Raw genomic sequence first — 17,802 nt, 5'->3', positions numbered from 1 at the left:
AAAATACATTCGCTTTATATTTTCTCCAGGAAACAAGAWTAATCTGAGTGGAAATGATGTGACTGACTTGATATTCTAATAATGGTTCAAAATACATTAACTGCAGCACAACTTTGTAAAGTTGAGGTTTCTGGAGTAAGGCACATCAGTATTCCCAAATAAAACACACTACAGTATATTTTTACAATATTTTTTTGTGGAAAATATTTTCTTGTGGACCAAATAAAATTCAACTTACCATCTGCTTGTCTGCCTTTTATTTGAAAAAAATGCACASACTGGACAGGATCTCATTACTGTGAGCTTAGGATAATTCCTGTTCCCGTAAATTTTGGAAGCAACTGAACATGCAAGTCAAAGTTTATTAATTCAGAAGTTTGTTCTTTGTAAAATCATGAAAGTCATTTACAGTCAGAGGAGGCATGATCCCTACTCCTTGGGAATTACTGTGTTTTTCATTAAATATAGTTGGCTGAAGAGAGCTCCTTTTATACAAAGATAATGGAATTACTCAATCTTTAAAAATAAATTAAAAATAGTCATTGTTTATGAATGTAAAACATACAAATTTTTAGAAAAATACAGGGGGCCATTTGCACTTCTTACAGAACTAGCCTGAGGTAAAAAGTCAAGTGTTACTTTCAGATTTACCCTAAAATTTTTATTAGTATTAATAAAATCTCAATTACTTTTGGAACTAAACTCAAGGACAGTCCCATAACAAGAATGTCCATGGTAACATGAACTCACAGCAGGAATTTTAATGATTTTATCTTAGAAGATTCTAGTGACAAAGCAAGGTGCCATTTTTCCTTGATATAGTTTCCTTGATAGTTCACCTTGATGCTTGAATTTCCTGGTGTTTTCAGGTAACAGCTCCTGGAAAGGAAGGAGCCTTGAGCCATTGCAGACCATTGCTGCTGGTAACARAAACTGCCCAATGCTGAAAATTCCATAGTGGTTCTGCTGTGGCTCTGACTTTCTAGTTTCCCTGGTGCTGGTTACTGACTGTGGCATTTGAACAGAACTTTTCTTCCTTTAGTCTTCAGAGAAGCTCAAATTTGTATTTGCAACCTGCCTGTAAGTGTAGAAACAAGTAGGAAGAAATGCTGATACATGATCTGATGAAGCATAAAAAAGAAGGCGTAATGTTGAGGAAAGATTAGTAGCTCTGTGTTGCATACACAATAGAAAAAAATCATTTCCCTCCCACAAATACTTGTATCAAGGGGTTCTGGTGATAYCATGTAACTCCATGGATTATTAGTATCAAACCCAGCCACCTTGCATGCACAGGAAATGTGCTGCTTGGTGTTCACAGCAAGCTTGGAGGCACTTGTTTCTTCACAACTGTAAGAACAAGAAAAAGCAGCAATTTTTTTAAATAATGAAAAACTAATTATGCAGTTGAATCAGGCWTAATGACATTTTAAAAAATGGGCTGTACAAGCAAAGAGAAATGTGCTCTAGGCTCTGGCAACATTATCACATTTGAAACAATGTTTACATCACACAGCAAGGCTGAAAAATGGCCTTAAATCAACAGAACAATTTCTTGTTTTCAGATTAATAATACATCAGTCTGAGCTTTTATTTAAAATGTATTTAACACCATGGATTCTGTCTTGCATTTTCCTTTGTAGCTCTGACTGTGTTAAAGGTTTAACTATATTTTATTTTCCTTGTATTCAGATGAATCTGAGACACAAACCCAATTTACCAGATCAGTGACAGAGCCAAGAACATAAAAGGTCTCTTGACTTTTTGCTTATTAGGTCACCCCTTAACTGTACTCTCTTCCCCAAGGGCTCCTCCCAAACTACTGATGCAAAAAAAACCCCAAAAAATTAAATGTTAATCATTGTGTAAAGCAGTAAAAATAACAATTTGCCTTGAAGTGATTTTTGCCATTATCAACCAGATACAATTATTTTCTCATTACAAAGAATGTTCCTGAATGCAAAAAAAAAAAAAAAAAAAAAAAAAAAAAAAAAAAAAAAAAAAAAAAGCCTTGTGAATCCCAGGCTAGCTAAGAGAGTCTTGTCAAAATTGATCACACTACTATTAATTTTTGCATCACAGAACAGCAGATAGGTTTGATCTTTACAACTTAAGATCGTTGTTTCCCAATGGTTTAAAACAGTTGTCCACAAATTCATCRCTGACTTCTTCTAGAGCAGCTGGTTTCCATTTGGGGGACTGGTCTTTGTCAATCAGCACTGTCAGATGGAACAGAAAAACACCAAAGGTACTTGTAAACTTCCTCTGATTAAAATGACTTAAGATTGCATCAAGACAGGTCATTACAGTGATTACACGTGGGAGAAAAATCAGTGTGCTCTGGAGAAGGCAGAGTTTTTGTAACAATTATTTCTACTCTAATAAAAACTCTGGAGTTGTGACCTGTGCAGAGATGTATCTGGGAGCTGCCTGATGATACARGGAACAGTGGATTCCTTCAGAAGCAGCCCAAGCTTTGAAGGGACTGACCTGAAATTGGTGGTTTAGTTAGACCTGCTACTCCGGCCTGACTTACACTTCTTCATGGGAACCTGGGAACAGCACATTATGATGCTACTTTTGGACAAGGCTTTCACACTTCTGTGCAAGATCTGACTCTTGGGAGAGTACAGGAGATGACTCAGTGGTGTTAAATGCCTAAAGCTCATTTAAACACATCATATAAACTGATAATGAAATAACTCACCAGGAAGAATAAAGCAAAGTGTCTTTGTGGGCACCAAGAATATTTGTAAATACTGACAGATACTGCAAGCCTATGTAGATTTAACTGTGACACCCTTAATCTTAGAATCTAGACTTTATACTGTATCTTGGGATATAAATCACTGAAGATAAAAACCAACCCTGAATGAATCACTGATGTAAAAGTATGACAAGAAAATACCAATTCCCAAAACCCATTCCCTGTATCACAGGAATGTTGAAGCAAGAACAGCTGTGCTAGCAAATAGTAAAACTAAAGGGAGTTTATGTTTGTGTTAAAAATGACCAGTATGAATGGAATTCCAGAGCATCCTTCCAAGCACCTTTCAGACTTCAGGAAACCCATAAAGGTGCTATTCAAAATGTGCATTTTTTTTTTTTTTTTTGGTAAGAACTGTGCCTCTCTAGGATGTGCTGACTGCCCAACATCCCTCACAACACACATTCCCTTCAATTGAGTGATATCAACAACTGATTTGGAGATGCAACTGTGGCCTGGGGGAACMTCCTGCCCAGCACAGCCCACAGCATATAAGAGAGGATGGGCAGGAAGAGGGAGCACCTTTTAAATTCCTCTTCTGAGAACAGCCTTTAGTTGTTTTTTGGATGGTTCTGAAGGCAGCTAAACAGATGACACTCACAGAGACTGGATATTTCAAAGAGTAACAGCTGTTTTGGGGTAAGTTGTCATGTCTTTCTAAGCTGACTTTGCTTTYATTGAGTAAATTAGAAATATCCAAAATGAGGAATGTCTAAGGGAGCGGTATTTCATGTTCAGTGAAAAAAATATCTGGCTAAAGACTGTGCCTTCTCAATAGATAGAYATTATGGCCTGTCTACAACTTGTAGTAAAAAATGTGACTTGAAAATTTCTCTTTTCTGTCTTTAACCAATGCTTGAGAGTTCCATTCAAAGGACAGTTGCATTAATTAATGTTTCTGTAGCTGAAGACATAYAGGCATCAAAACTTTTTAGCTTACATCCCTAAGGTGACAGGCAAATCAGAGCCCTGCATTCATTTACTTGCAAATACAGAACTAAGGACTCCTTAGAAACAAATAAACACTAATTGTAAAAAGTAACCCATTATATGGATAGAAGCTGCAATTCCACAGAAAACAGAATCCATGAGAACAATTMTTTTAAAGAAATGTCCTATGAAAAGTGACTTTACTATGTTGTGCAACTGGGTAATTACTGAAAAGCTGTAATCCTCCGAGTTATTTCTAAACATGGTGAAACCACTGATTGGCTTGGGTCAAAAGATGCAATTGTCCCAAATCAAMTATGTTTATTCCATTGCAGTAGTACTTATTTACCAACTTTGTTCAATTTTAGTAGAAGTTCACAGTCTAGACAAAACAGTCTAAACTGTTATCCATGAAAGCCAACACTGACTAGAGATGCTTTAAATTAAAGAGGAAAAAATGTCCATGTGTATGTTACTACAGCTTCACCTCTGCCATGCTGTAGTAACTGCTGCCAGTTCTCCTCTCCAGGGCACTACTGTCTAATCAAGTTTATCTTTCTGTTTGGATCTCTGGCCAGTTCTACTCTGATGGATATGCTCATGGAATGCTCATGATGGTCTCCCCAATGAAGTCTTTAATATTGTATGAATCAAAATATTTGTTTTTTATTAATATCATGGAATTATTTCCTTTATGTACTGACTTCTGTATATTTTTGTTTCTCCAGCTTGAGATCAATCATCACAAGAACAGAATAAAAATTCTGAAGACAGTCCCAGGAAATTCATTATGATAAACAGACACTATATTAAGGGTTTGTTCTTGTGCTTCACCTTTTTAATAAAAATCCCAAACCCCTCTGTTCAGTAGCAGTGACTTTGCCAGACTTCAGTGAGTGCTCTGTTGCTGAGCTTCCTTCAGCACAGCCAAAACTCTGCTATTTCCAAGCCCCTGACATTCAATTTGCTGCCATAAAATCTCTCAACTCATGCAGGGCCCTAGGGTGTCCAGGGTACAGCTCACATCTGCCAGCACTGCAGGGGAGGTGGCAGGAGCTGCACAGAAATATCATCTTTGCAGGATCAGCAAGATGTACAAGACCTTTACAATTCCACTTCAAGTGCACATTCCTGCACAAAGAGTTAGGAGGATAATTTAACAGATATTTGTCCCTGAGATTTGCTGCTGTTATTGCATCCTACTTGGATGTGTTTGAGCACTGACTCCAAAAATGACCACTTTTCTTCAGCAGTAAGATTTGAWGAACAATTCTTGGAAACTATCCAGACCATGCATTTCTTAGTTTACATATTATTCTATTAATCAAGGTGAAAAATGGATAGCTCATGTGTTTCAAGTCCACATTTACCATTTCATGGGAAAATGTTGATGAAATATAATCCATGTGTTTTATGYTTTAAGGGTTTTGGCTTTTCTTTAACAGCTTCAAGCACAAGAATCATAAACAGGAAGACTTTGCCGCAGCAGATTTTAAGGTCAAAAGAAAACTGGCTAAGAGAAAAATGGAATTCTGACCTCAGGTCAAAGCAGGTTTAAAAAGCTTCTAAACTACTTCCCTAGCATGCCTTTTAAAATTATGGTTTGAAGCAGATGAAAGCTCTTTATTAAAACCTGACCTGTGACAATTTGCTGCTGAAAAACCTTAAGCTAAGATCTGATTGGTGTATCTCAACTTTTTTGTCGGTGGTAGATCTTTTTGTGATAGAGAGGGTCAGGAGCTGGCTCTTAAGGCTAATRCTTAACACTTTTATCACTTTTATTCATAATGGCTGATCCTATGAAGTACTTAATAATCTCATTTCCTATTAAAAAGGATGCTCAAAGTTATGCACTGATGGATAATGTTTTTAATGAAATTAGATCCAACTACAAAAGTGATCCTGAGTCAACTTATACACTCTTCTGAAACAGGAGAAACAGTGCTAAGACTGAAAATCTGAGAACGAGATCYATACAGTAAGCAGAGAACAAAACTGCTTCAAGAAGGAATTTTTATTATGATTATGAGCAATCCCCTCAGTGCAGTTGGATCTTTGGTGGCTTTGGGTTTTTCCTTCATCTGATACAAACTTTTGCTACATCATCCTGCATAAAAGAGAGGTTTCCCAGCTGTTCTTGCAGCTTCTCTCTTTACAAGCAGTTTGTGTATTTCCTGGCCATACTGACAAGGGATTTGCTTTTGTACTGTACTGCAGTCCCAGATGGTTTCATGACCTTGTGCCTTACAAGGAGAAATTCAGTTTGGTGTTCCTCTGACTCTCAGACTTGGAGTTTGTCACTTCCTGAATAACTACACTTCAGCAGTTTATATGCTGATTTAGAATATACCCCTGCAATAGTATTTTTAAGATATCCTTGTCCCCATTACCAMCATAATGAAAACCACTCCTCAACATGTGGAAAATTCTTCAAAKGAGTGTCTGCTAATAAGTGCTAAAGACTAATTAATTAAAATCAGAAACTTTCCCTATGCTCTATGAATAAATTGTGCATCTCTCACCCCAGGCTACATTTAATACAGCACTACTAATAGCAGACACTCAAACTAATATCCATTCCTCAAGTGGATTTTGAACTGCTTTGTAAAGACAGATAAAAAAATTAGGAGGAGGTGATAATACATACTTGAGTGTGTAACACTGTGAATTAAAAGTCCAGCCTAAAAGTTGGAGCCTTGCACTRTAAGCTCCTTGGGAAAAGAAATGCCTGTGCTTTATTTCATCTTGTGATGAACAGGACATCATAAATTTTTGCTACAGCTTCTAACAGATGTGACTTTGAGTTTGACAAACTGCAYAGTGAATCAGCAGTAGGACCAAGGACAGACTTGAAGTCTGTCCCCTGGATGAACTTGCTGAGCCACTGCTCTATTTTTACCACTACCTCTCTTGACCAATGAATTATTTAACAGCACATAATTGTCATTATAATAATCATTATATATTACATATATAGTTTTTTAGTAGTTAAGACACTTCTAATTCAGAGATGTTCTGGACATGGTGGAAAGTAAGASTCTGAACCTGGACACAAGTGAGATGTGCAGCTTCTCACTGCTGTCAGTATTAAATACGAAATGGTGAAACCAGGTGGATTAATGATGTCAGGGAACTGAGACTGCATGATAGAAACAACATGGCTCTTGTGCTTTGGAACAAATAATGAATTTTGGCCACACAGGAGTCCTATAAGCAAAACCTTTGGAAATCTGGGAAGTGTTTTCTGGGCTGTTACTTGCAGGCACTTGTAGTGATCTCCAAAGAAGCAGCACAATAGTGAATTTGTGTATTATTAAGTCTGAGAAGTGTTTCTGGTGTRCATGCTTACCTGCTCGAACTCCTTCGTAGAAGTCATGGCCTTTCTGGAAGATTGTAAAAAAAAAGCTGTAACAAGATAGATTCTATTTATCCCATCTTTCCCTATCCCACTGCTGCTCAAAATGCAAGTTCTCAGGGTTCAGTCAAATCCCACTTGTACAGTTTTTTCCAAGTCTATTTTGTCTTTACTTATTGAAGAGCTCTGTATCTTCTTGCTGAAATGCAGCCACATCTCTTAAAATCARTCTGTTGAGCTGTAGCTGATCACTTTGCCACAGCCCAAGTTCTCTGTGTTACATCTCAGAGCTTTTTCTAAAGAGCTTCATATGATGGRGCTGAGGTATGGAGGGTCAGAAATYCTTCTGAGRAAAGCCTGTCTACAGGAGYTGGAYTGTAYTCTGCAAACTTGGAACTCTCTGCAGTTAAATGGAATTCTGTAAACATCCAGTTATTTTTTTATAAAGGCAAATGCAACACTTAAATCCCAAAGCATAGTTCATTAGCAATGGAGTCACAATCCTGTTTTTAGTCAGGCATTACAACATATCAGAATTAGACAGATTTTTGCTTCTTTTATGTATTTACTTTCACCATCACAAATAATTTAATYGGATATATAAAAACCTTATTTTAAAATGTGACAAAACTAATAATAAGGATGCCATGGGAAACCCTGTAAGGMATTTGTTCAGGTAATTCAGTTAGCAGCTCTGTTCCACTGAAAGGATCACTTTCTCATATGGTATCCAAGTACTCAGCACTTAGTACAAATAGCATTAAAATCTCTTGCTGAGATAAAATTTTTCATAGACAACACTCTTGAAAGGCAGTGATAAACAGCTATTTGCATCCTGCTGCTGGGAACTGAGGCACTGAGGACAGAGTAATTTAAATAGAAAATATGCTCMAGAACACCAGTTTTAAAATTACAATCCAAAATATGAAACTACATGTTAATGTTTTCATACTTTCTAAACCATTTTCTGCCATTCCCACCTGACCATCATTAATGTAATATCCTTTGCATTCCATATAATAACATAGGAAAAAAGTAACAGCCTCATAATCACACAAAAATGATATAGAGAATGAAAACCTATAAATTATAAGCCCTTGATGTAATCTACATAAAACTTGWAGTCTCTGACAAACTGCTCCCCCTCTGTGGCTGGAAAGGCACAAGGGACTCAGCTGTTGCTTACCATGCACGCTTGGCTCAGTCTGTATTCCATCTTGAGTACATCTTGTAAGCTCATGGAAGCTCCTTCTCTGAGCTGTCTGAGAGTCAGCTTTAAGGATGTAGGTGACATCTTATTAAGAGTCTGCGGAAGACATTAAGGTAATTTTTATTTCCTTCAATTTGGACACATTTGCGAGTCTGTCTTTTATGCATTTTAAACTTTGTGAAGTAAATGATGGCTCCTTTTTAACCTGAGCTCCCTTTGTGACACCTATTCCTCCTGCTCCCTCCCACCAAGCTGTAGCATTAAATGAACTTCCTTGCATAAACTTTGATCAACAAGATCTCTGGGATGTATGCCATCACTTGTGAAAAGCCTAGAACTCCTAAAGTCCCATCATTTATTATCAAATTACTACTAGCCAGAGAAATCAATGTAGTTTGAAAGACATTTTCAAGCAGAATCTTTTGATAAGTGAAGGTGAGTTAAAATTACTACTAGCCAGAGAAATCAATGTAGTCTGAAAGACATTTTCAAGCAGAATCTTTTGATAAGTGAAGGTATTATAAGCAATTATACTTTGTTTTTTAATATCATATGTGTAGTCTGAGTTTCTCTTAGATTTACTGACATTGTAGCTGATATTAGTATTGCTTAGCATTTAAGTTTTATTTGCTGCAATAGAGTAATAAGGTCATAATAGAGAGACTGGYAGCAAAATTCAAGTAGTTGATTTACAATCATTTGCAAAGACCAAATGACACACAAAGAAGAAAACGGAAAGAAAATATTAAAATAAATCAATCATAAATGCATATTTATTCAGGTTTCTTGTCTGGGATCAAAAGACACCTAAAGTATTTTATCCCTACGTTACTCTGCTGATAGGAAGCTTGGAGATCTTGCTTTACTTCTTTTGATGGAACCACAGGCTAAAAATATTGTGCCACAGACAGGATTTGTTTAAGGGTCACAAATGCTGTAAATCTGGCTCTCAGAAGTATCCTTTGATTAACAGCATGTCAGTGAACAGTAGGGGAAAGTGGGGAGAAAGACAAAAACCTAGTTAAGAAAATAGAACCGAGCTTTAAAGCTTCATGGGTTGTAGGGAAAAGTAGCTAAATCTTACTGTTGCTTATCTTTGTTTTCTTACTCTAAAGAAGCCTCTCCTTCCTCTGTAAACCCAAATAAAAACTCTGTATCAATCTACAATACAATGGACATTTCCTGATAATTAGCATGTTTTTACCACTATCAAAAAGCAGCAGATGGTAAGATKTGCCTCTTTACATTATTTTTATTGCAGACGTTAGGCTCCTTACTACAGACTGAAATGGCAGGTTTCCAGTCATCAGCAGCAACATTTTTTCTAGCTCCCAATTACTCTTCATCCCTCCAGACACCAGCTGATACAGCAGTGACCCATTTTGCCTAGTTAAGCTGGAAAACATGTGATTGCTATACAAGCAGGATTCTGTGGAATTGTGTCTTAAAAGCACTGGTTCTGCCTTGCTGTTACTTGCATGTAACCACTGTGTTGGAGAGAGAAGCTGGCATAGAATGAGCCAACACTGGCTCYAAGTGTCAGCAGCTCCTGAGGTCTGGTCAAGATTAAGAAATCTGCTGTACCTCTAACTACATCACTCTACGTCTCAGATGGGTGGCAGCTCTTAACTGGACCCCTTATTTCCTGTAATATGCTCTTGCTGGCCTTACCTTTCAACTGGACCTTCCCCCTTTGAGTTTCACATCCCGTCACTTAGATTAGGAAGTCTTTGCTCAGACCAGGTTAAATGGTATGCACGGTACAGCCAGATGGTTCCAGAGTTAAAATGGTAATGACAAGCTCTTTCTGGTCAAAGCAAGCATTGGAATGGGGAAGATCTGAAAGCAGCACTTAAGGCAGCTGCTAAATGCACTAGACTGCTTATCTTGGCATATCAATGAGGCTGAAGGTGGAGGAGGTACTGACATAAATCAAGCTGGAGGAAGAGGAACATGGCAGGAAAACGGGTAGGTGTAATTGCAGAAAAATGAGTCACCAGTGTAGCTATAAATACATTCTCTGTACAAAGAGGAGGGGACTGGTGCTAGGGAACAAGCCTGAAAAGGAGACAGGATAGGCTGGAGTGGGGAGCACTAAAATGCAAAGAAGTCTTCATAGAAGTATTTGACATCCATTCCAGTATCTTTCAAACCRTCTTGATTGTGACACAATGATCCCAAAAGCTCCAAGCTGAATTTGCAGCAGACTGCATACCAACAAGATATCAGAAGSTGACTGAATCAAGTGTCACTGACGCAGTGGAGTCCCTTATATGAGTAACAGTGGGAAGAGTGATTTTCTATCACTCTCCTTGCAATAAATGAAGACACCCATGACTTACTTTCTGACATAACAATGCATTTGTTCAACCAAAGGAACAATGATCCTGGATGAGCTTTGACAATGTATGAGCAGCATCTAGCCAAAGCTACACAAGAAAGCTGCCTAAGGAGGGAACATCACTTACTGGTCTGCTAACAMAGTTTCAGATGCTGCTTTGAATTCAACACTCCCAAGCTTCATTCCTGTAATCTACCTCACCCATTTGCTGCACATCTATTAAAGTTTCAGGAGCTATGGGGTGCATTCCAGCCTGATCAGTCGATCTGGACAATGTGTCTTATAATTCTGAGTCTGCAGTGTCCTGAACACTACATTGGCATTCATTCAGTAACAATGAAGGCTATTAAACTATGAAGCACCAGTGGTCAGAAGGTGCACCATCCTGCCAAAAAAAGCTCTGAGAAAGCATTATGTGAAAACCAAGTATCTGATGCTTTTCAGGTTTTGATCCCACGTTTACTTCATCCCATTAGAAATGGTACATCTGCCAATCAAATTAAGCTTTTTGGCTCATGTAAATCCTGAAAACAAAGAAACGTTATAAAGGTTTGAAAATGGAATTCAGAGTGTTAGTTCTCTAGATTTCTGCCTTTTGTTCACAGTGTGGTATAAATCATGAAGTCATTCTAAAGCAGAATTTTAACAACTTTATATTTTTCATGCAATATTTCAGTATCAGGTATGTGACAGCCCGCCAAGCAGGCATGTTTTGAAAGTAAAAAACCAGAAGTACTGTAGATCAAGCAGAACAGGATGCCTGGGATAGCATGGCTGCAGCATACTGGGATTATAGCAGAGCTACAAGTTCCATTTTATTAACACTAGAAGGTACCTGTTGATCCAAGATACAGRGTGGATACACCAAGGGGTACCTCCAAATTAGGAAATTTGTATTAAACTTTCAATTAGGACTTATGCCATAAATTTATGTCCATTTCCATACCCTAATAAATACACAGGTAAGCAAGGGGAATAAGCAGACACATTGCTGCTGCTGAATCAGTTGAGATGATATTTAKCCATTGGATATGCTGCTGTTCCTGTACCTGGACACTAAAGTGAATACTTGGTTTCACAATCTCACCTAATCCTACTGCTTAGCACAGCATGTCTGCTGTCAGAAACTTCTCTGAAACTTAAGTTTGTTCCCATTATTAAGTCTTGCATCTGMGAGAAAATGTGGGAGTTGTTTCATGTGTTTTTTCCCACAGATTCCTGCAAAGATTGAGGCAAGTTGTACTAACACAGTCTTATCTCTTGAMTAGAACAGACAGTTGTTCTGAGACTTTGGTCAACTCCAAGGACATTTATTTATGAATYACATGAAAGAAAAAAGTTGTTATGAAGTGCCATTAAAGACATAAGAGAACTGAAGAAGCAACAAAATAGCCCTTTTTTGTTCAGAAATTTAAAAAATCAGTTATGCTAAATCCTAACTTTGAAGCAGATGACCTAGTTTTAAGTTCTAAATTAAAATTATTAAACAAATATACTACCATAAACAATAAGGAAAAAAACGAAATAATTCTTGGTTGTTTTCAACATCCACTGAACCTAATCAATACGTAATACAAACAGATGAAATTTTTATTCTGGCTCATTTGACTGCTTTATCCAATGAAATTTGAATACTAGAGGAAGAAAATGAGCTTTCCCTTTTATTGAATTTTGCTTTTATAATACATATGCTAAACTTCTTGCACTGTACTAGATGTACAGGTTGGCACAAAGATAATCTTAAAACTTCCTTTCTCAAAAACTGATAGTTCCAGTGACAATGTGTTACATTTTGAATTAATTTTTTTAAAAATGTGACAGAATGCCTATGTGAATACTACCTTATAAAACTCCTGCTCATATCAAAGTCAGAGATGATGGATGTTTTATTTTATTATGGAAGCAGGTTTTCTTCTGTGAGCTGTAACTAAAGTTAAAACAACCCTTTTGTTGGAGAAATGCTTGAGTACTGTCTAGTTGTAATATTTCACTAGCTCCAAAGCAAACTTTTACAAGGCACCTGAACACAGATACTTCAAAGGAAAAGAATACACCCATTATTTATAAATTAATATAAGCTGCTTCTTCCTTTTGAGGCTGAGGTATGAATTATGTGTGTAGCATTGCTGTGCATTTTTTGAATACTGACTACATCCAATACTCAGAAATTAATTAAAAAGATCAAAAAATACTTTGTGATTATAAWTTTTTTGCTATTTACCCAAATGAGATATCTGGAATGGAAGAAAAACAACAACACTGTTTTGGCACTGTTTTATTCCAAGCCTTGGCAATAAAATGAGAAGCTATAAAGGGAACACTTGTTCCAAACAACCCCCTGGCTGTGGGGAGGGAAAAAGAAAGGGGAGTTTGTTTTTTTACTAGATTAGAGTTTTATGTAACATATGATGATGCTCAYATTGTGTGATTTTAGAGGAATAATCTTGTCTGAGTAGAACTACTGAGAATCCCTCAGGACTATGCATGAGAACATGAGGCTCTCAGTCCAATGCCCTACAGGGTGACTAAAGTCTGCCCTATGATAAGAAATCATAAAACCAGACCTAAAAATCTCTTACAAAAATAACATAGAAGGCATTACCTCTAGCTGCTTCATGGCAAAAGGAGAACCATCTTGCTTTAATTTTTTAACAATTTCTTCCATRCTATTTGCTGAAAAAATACTAAAAGAAAAAGAATTAGTTAACAAGCTGCTTCAGTCTTACCTTTGAAGGGTCAATGACACTGGAAACAGAGCATAACCAGCTGATTTGTTTTTTCTTAGCAATGACTTCCACGTTGTTCAGTTTTAAGTAACTCAGGCATCTCCTTTTCCTTTACACATCTCTAGTGCTTCAATAAACTTCACTTACAAACTCTGATATTTATCTATAAACTTCAATCACTACCATCAGTCTTAGCTGATTTTATAACATATGAAATCTTTATCTATCAGTTCCATTCTACTGGATTTGTCTCTAAACATAGTTATTGTCATTCTTCTTCCAGAGTTTTAGTTGTTTCTTATCATTCTCACTTATTTCTCCCTTCCTTTCTGATACACAGAAGTTCCACGCAATCATAGAAATGGCCTTAAACCAATGAGTGTTAGGTAACATTTCCTTTTCAACTGAACAGCTCTTCTCACACATTCCCATCCAATAGCTATAGAAAATGTTCATTTTAATGTGTCATAGGCTATGAATCTGGATGCTATGCTCAAGTATTTAATGGTACTGATGAGTGAAATATTTAATGAGCTTCAGATRAAGCTCCCAAAAGATAAAATGTTACTTAAAAATTGAGGTAATTCTCTCACCTTATCTGAGAAATACTGTTACTAGATTTAACTTCATGTTCTCTATCCACAAGAATAAAAAAAAAATTTAAATTGCTGAATACCTGTTAATCTTGTCCATATGTTCATCAAGTGCAAACTCCTTTTCTTGATCAAKTGTGCACTATTTTGAAAGCAAATACATACATTTCAGTGACTTGTGTTACAGAAATATCATATAATAAATGAATACTTAATATTCAGAAGACTGCAATTTTTCATGAATTACAGTTTTGCAGTACGTGCATATGAACTTGTCACTTTATGCTGTGAATGCTAAAGATGTTGCTTCATACTGCAGTGCTTGCTCTGAGCTACTATGTATCCATATTTGTCTGGTTGGTTATCTTGTACACAAGTAATTCTGATTATTCTTTCAAAACACTTCTGCGCAATACGCTAAGAGAGTATAGATAAATCTACTCAAAAATCTGGGATTATTTTTAAAAACGAACTTCAATTTTCTTTAAAAATATGCAGGCATTTATTTAGGATTTTTTAATGAAAAAAAAAAACCCATTTCTCTTTCTTCTCTCTTCTGTATCATTTAGCAAAATTTTATTTAGACATCCAAAGTGTATGAAAGATCCATCGGCCTTCTGTGKGAAGGCTGTCAAATGTTTCACATCTTCTGGCATTAAGGGGTTTGGGACATAAGCAGATGTTTCAGGAACAGCAGCTGAAGCTGAAAAAGGTTCCCTGGCATTTCAGCTCTGATAACTGAAAATAGTTTCCATTCAGTGTCATTTGTAAAGCAGGATACTGCAACATATAATCACTCCAATTTCATAGCRTTCTGTTTCGGAAAAATAAYCAGTACTATGATGTAAATTGGCTTSTCCCGTTAATTTTTCTAATTAATCTTATTTATGAACTTAGTAATTACAAATCAGAAATAAGAAGAGTAGACACAGCTCATTTTAAAGTTGAACAATAGGGGAATAATCCTCTGCCTGACTGAATAACAYTGAACACTGGTTTGACTCTAGAAGTTTTCTTTCTTTTGAAATAAAACTGCAATGCACATCAGAAGAGTTAAAATRGCCACTGATTGTAAAGGCAAAACCTTTTATTTTCATGCCCATTGTTACATGGGGCTAACATAAGTATTATAGATAGAGTGCAAAGAGTCTGGAAACTCAGTATTTTCAGCCATAGAAAGAGATGATCAGAAGTACAGATAAAAAAAGAATGTCTATATATATTTAACAATTTTGCTAGATTTCAGTAATTTCAGATTACCTTCTTGTGGTAAGAGTTCAATACATCTKCAATTTTTTCTTTTGAAGGAGATTTCAGTGCTATCAGGTCTTTCTCCAAGGCAGGTAGCTATTAAAAATAASATTTAATTATAAATAAGGGTTATTACTATGGTAATAGTAGGATATACAGATATAAACACCCMCTCATGCTCCCCAGCTTTTTGACAAACCTTAAAGAAGTACAAAGCAAACAACGTAAGGAGACAGAGTATATTTGTGAGTGTTGAAGCACTCAAGTTTAATGCTTTGCTCAGAATAGTATCCAGCCAGCCCACAGTGACAGTCATGGGCATTCACACARAGAAAGAAAGCAAGTCATAGTTTCTCCTTCACTCCAGTACATGTCAGTTACTGGAACATTAAGACTCTGACCTTATCAAATATACTAATTTTTACATTTCTTTCCAAGCACTGTAAGAAATTAATAGGATACCTGWTAAGGAGATTGATAAAGGACATATTAATGTGGAGTTACCTTGATTGAAAACTTTGCAGTGGTATAAATCTCTAGTTTCATACACTGTTGCCTAAATTGTACAGATTTTTAAGCAAGTTCCATTATGCTGAGCAGATCATGCCCTTCCAACAGCGGAATTRTAAAAACAGCACCATTTGCTCCTTCCTTCAAGCAAAGCTGTCACCAGCTGGCAACTGTTAGAAGGACAGCTTGAGAGTWTCTTACTGTCCTTGTTTGCAGGGCATGGCCAGCTAATATAACTGCACCTCTGCAGACACTCATGCTGGTAACAGTGTTTTGGGGTGCCAAAACCCCAAAATTGTCACTATAGCTGTAGGTTGTGCCCTGGCCAGCACTGCTGTCACCTTACCTTTTCAGATTCTACAAAATGTGTAGCGATGCCAGCTTTTAGCACATCTCTGCCTTTCAGCCGACATCCTGTTAGTGCGAGGTAATAGCCAACCTTTCCTGAGAGCCTTGGCAAGAAATACCCTCCACCTACATCAGGAAAAAGGCCTGTAATAAACAACACAAAACAAAAGTGAAGGGAGAAGATCTTCTACTAATCAYCACTTAGTAGCTATTTTTTCTTGTCTCACTTTCATCTCACTTACACAGGCACCGCACCTTGCCCAAATTTCTCCTTGACTTGGCTTGACATTTCTGGCATCAAAAYCCTTCCTAAAAGCAAACTCTTGAAYACTTTCCAAACTGCATCCTTTCCACTAGCACATCCTTTACAAACACAWACCAAGCAATAATATTTATTCTCTTTGCCAACAACTCGAGACAATTTTAGGTGCTTGAAAAATCAAGTGCGTTCTCAGCAAAGAAACAGCAGCGACACCAAGAATARTGAAATAATTTGTGCAAACTCAAACTGGACACTGCTTTTTCACTGAAATCTTTCATTATGATAAAAATATCAAACACTGATGAAGTGCCTCTTGCACAGCTTAGTTTGAACAAAGTTTGAGGCTGAGAATTCAATRATAGATCAACAGTATTGCCAGGGTCTTCCTGAAGATGAAGGCATAAGATGCTGACTTAGTAGTACATGGCTCTTTGACAGGACTGTGACTAAGCTGAAATTTWAAAAAAAAATTATTAGACYCTCCTTWTATATATATTTTTTTWAWYYWWWRRWTWRGRRRGKWAMYTTTTTTTTTCTAATTCAAAGYTGTGAATAAGRTATAAAATACTTTTAAAAGTTATAATTGAAAAGTATGTATCTTCTGTTATATACATTGRTCACCAGCAAATAAATTTARATACCTTYTGTAACATACCTAAACYTGAGAAAATGTCAGYTTAGMTRTATTRATTTCAGAAATCTGAATGCAYAGAAGCAGGGTCCAGTTACTAYTTTGAAATCRTGCCAATGGTGCATTCATGGAAAGYCTTTTAAAGAAATTAAAGGTGTGATAAGATTTTTTTTCACTTTCAGAGAATAAATGAAGCATGAAAACAAATGAAAAMGAATACAAATGAGCAATAAGACATTCATAAGACATTTGCCAAAGMAAAGGTATTAACTGGGAAAATTCAGATGTACATAAGGAATTTAAATGGGGCCCTGATGATGGTGTTAATTTTTCACTCACAAGTAACTGCTTTTGTTATCAAAAGAGTCAATGTTTGTATTATAGAAAGAGCCTATTGCAAGTATTTTGAGACATGGAAAATTAGTGGTCCCCAAATAGTCCTCCCCCTCAGATGGAATAAGGGGAGATTTCTTTCAGACAGCTTCTCTTCATTGTTTCTCTCAGTCTTCGTATCTAACCCATCTCTCAGCTTCTCCTCTGGTTCCCTCTTGGTCTTCCTTTTGTTCTGCTGCTTCTAATACATTAAAAAGTTGATTTTAGGAGTCACTTCCTATCAGTTATAKCTGTAGTATTCTATTCCCACTGATGTGTGTGCTGTCATGAATTGATTTATTCCTCATCCCTCAGGCTACAGAGACACTCAACCCTTCTCTGAAATGCTGAATGCCTTGATGATATCCTTTAAAAGCCCTAAGCTGTATTAACTACAATTCATCACTTACCTTCTTTTTCATCTGTACTCACATCCTCAAATAGTCTATTCTACATTTTCCCTTCTCAGCTTGAGCCATCATAATACTGATGCCAAGACTTCTATT

At 36.6% G+C, this 17,802-nt stretch overlaps 1 protein-coding gene across 1 annotated transcript in view; it reads right to left on the bottom strand.

Annotated features, from left to right (window-relative positions):
* Positions 1-239: 239 nt before the first annotated feature.
* HIBCH (3-hydroxyisobutyryl-CoA hydrolase) overlaps positions 240-17,802 on the bottom strand; it is a 37,378-nt gene continuing 19,815 nt past the window's right edge. Inside the window, exons 8-14 of the mRNA XM_057374097.1 lie at positions 16,030-16,175; positions 15,183-15,269; positions 14,006-14,064; positions 13,206-13,287; positions 8,239-8,358; positions 7,047-7,080; positions 240-2,219 (exon numbers count right to left, since the gene is read on the bottom strand). Coding sequence (XP_057230080.1) covers positions 2,104-2,219; positions 7,047-7,080; positions 8,239-8,358; positions 13,206-13,287; positions 14,006-14,064; positions 15,183-15,269; positions 16,030-16,175 — 644 coding nt within the window. The 3' untranslated portion in view covers positions 240-2,103. The remainder of the gene's footprint in view (positions 2,220-7,046; positions 7,081-8,238; positions 8,359-13,205; positions 13,288-14,005; positions 14,065-15,182; positions 15,270-16,029; positions 16,176-17,802) is intronic.

This window comes from Malurus melanocephalus, unplaced genomic scaffold (assembly GCF_030028575.1).
Source record: "Malurus melanocephalus ecotype Western Australia unplaced genomic scaffold, MMel_1.1 scaffold_216, whole genome shotgun sequence".
NCBI lineage: Eukaryota > Metazoa > Chordata > Aves > Passeriformes > Maluridae > Malurus > Malurus melanocephalus.
Note: the sequence above shows the minus strand (reverse complement) of the source record. Positions and strands in the feature narration are given on the sequence as shown.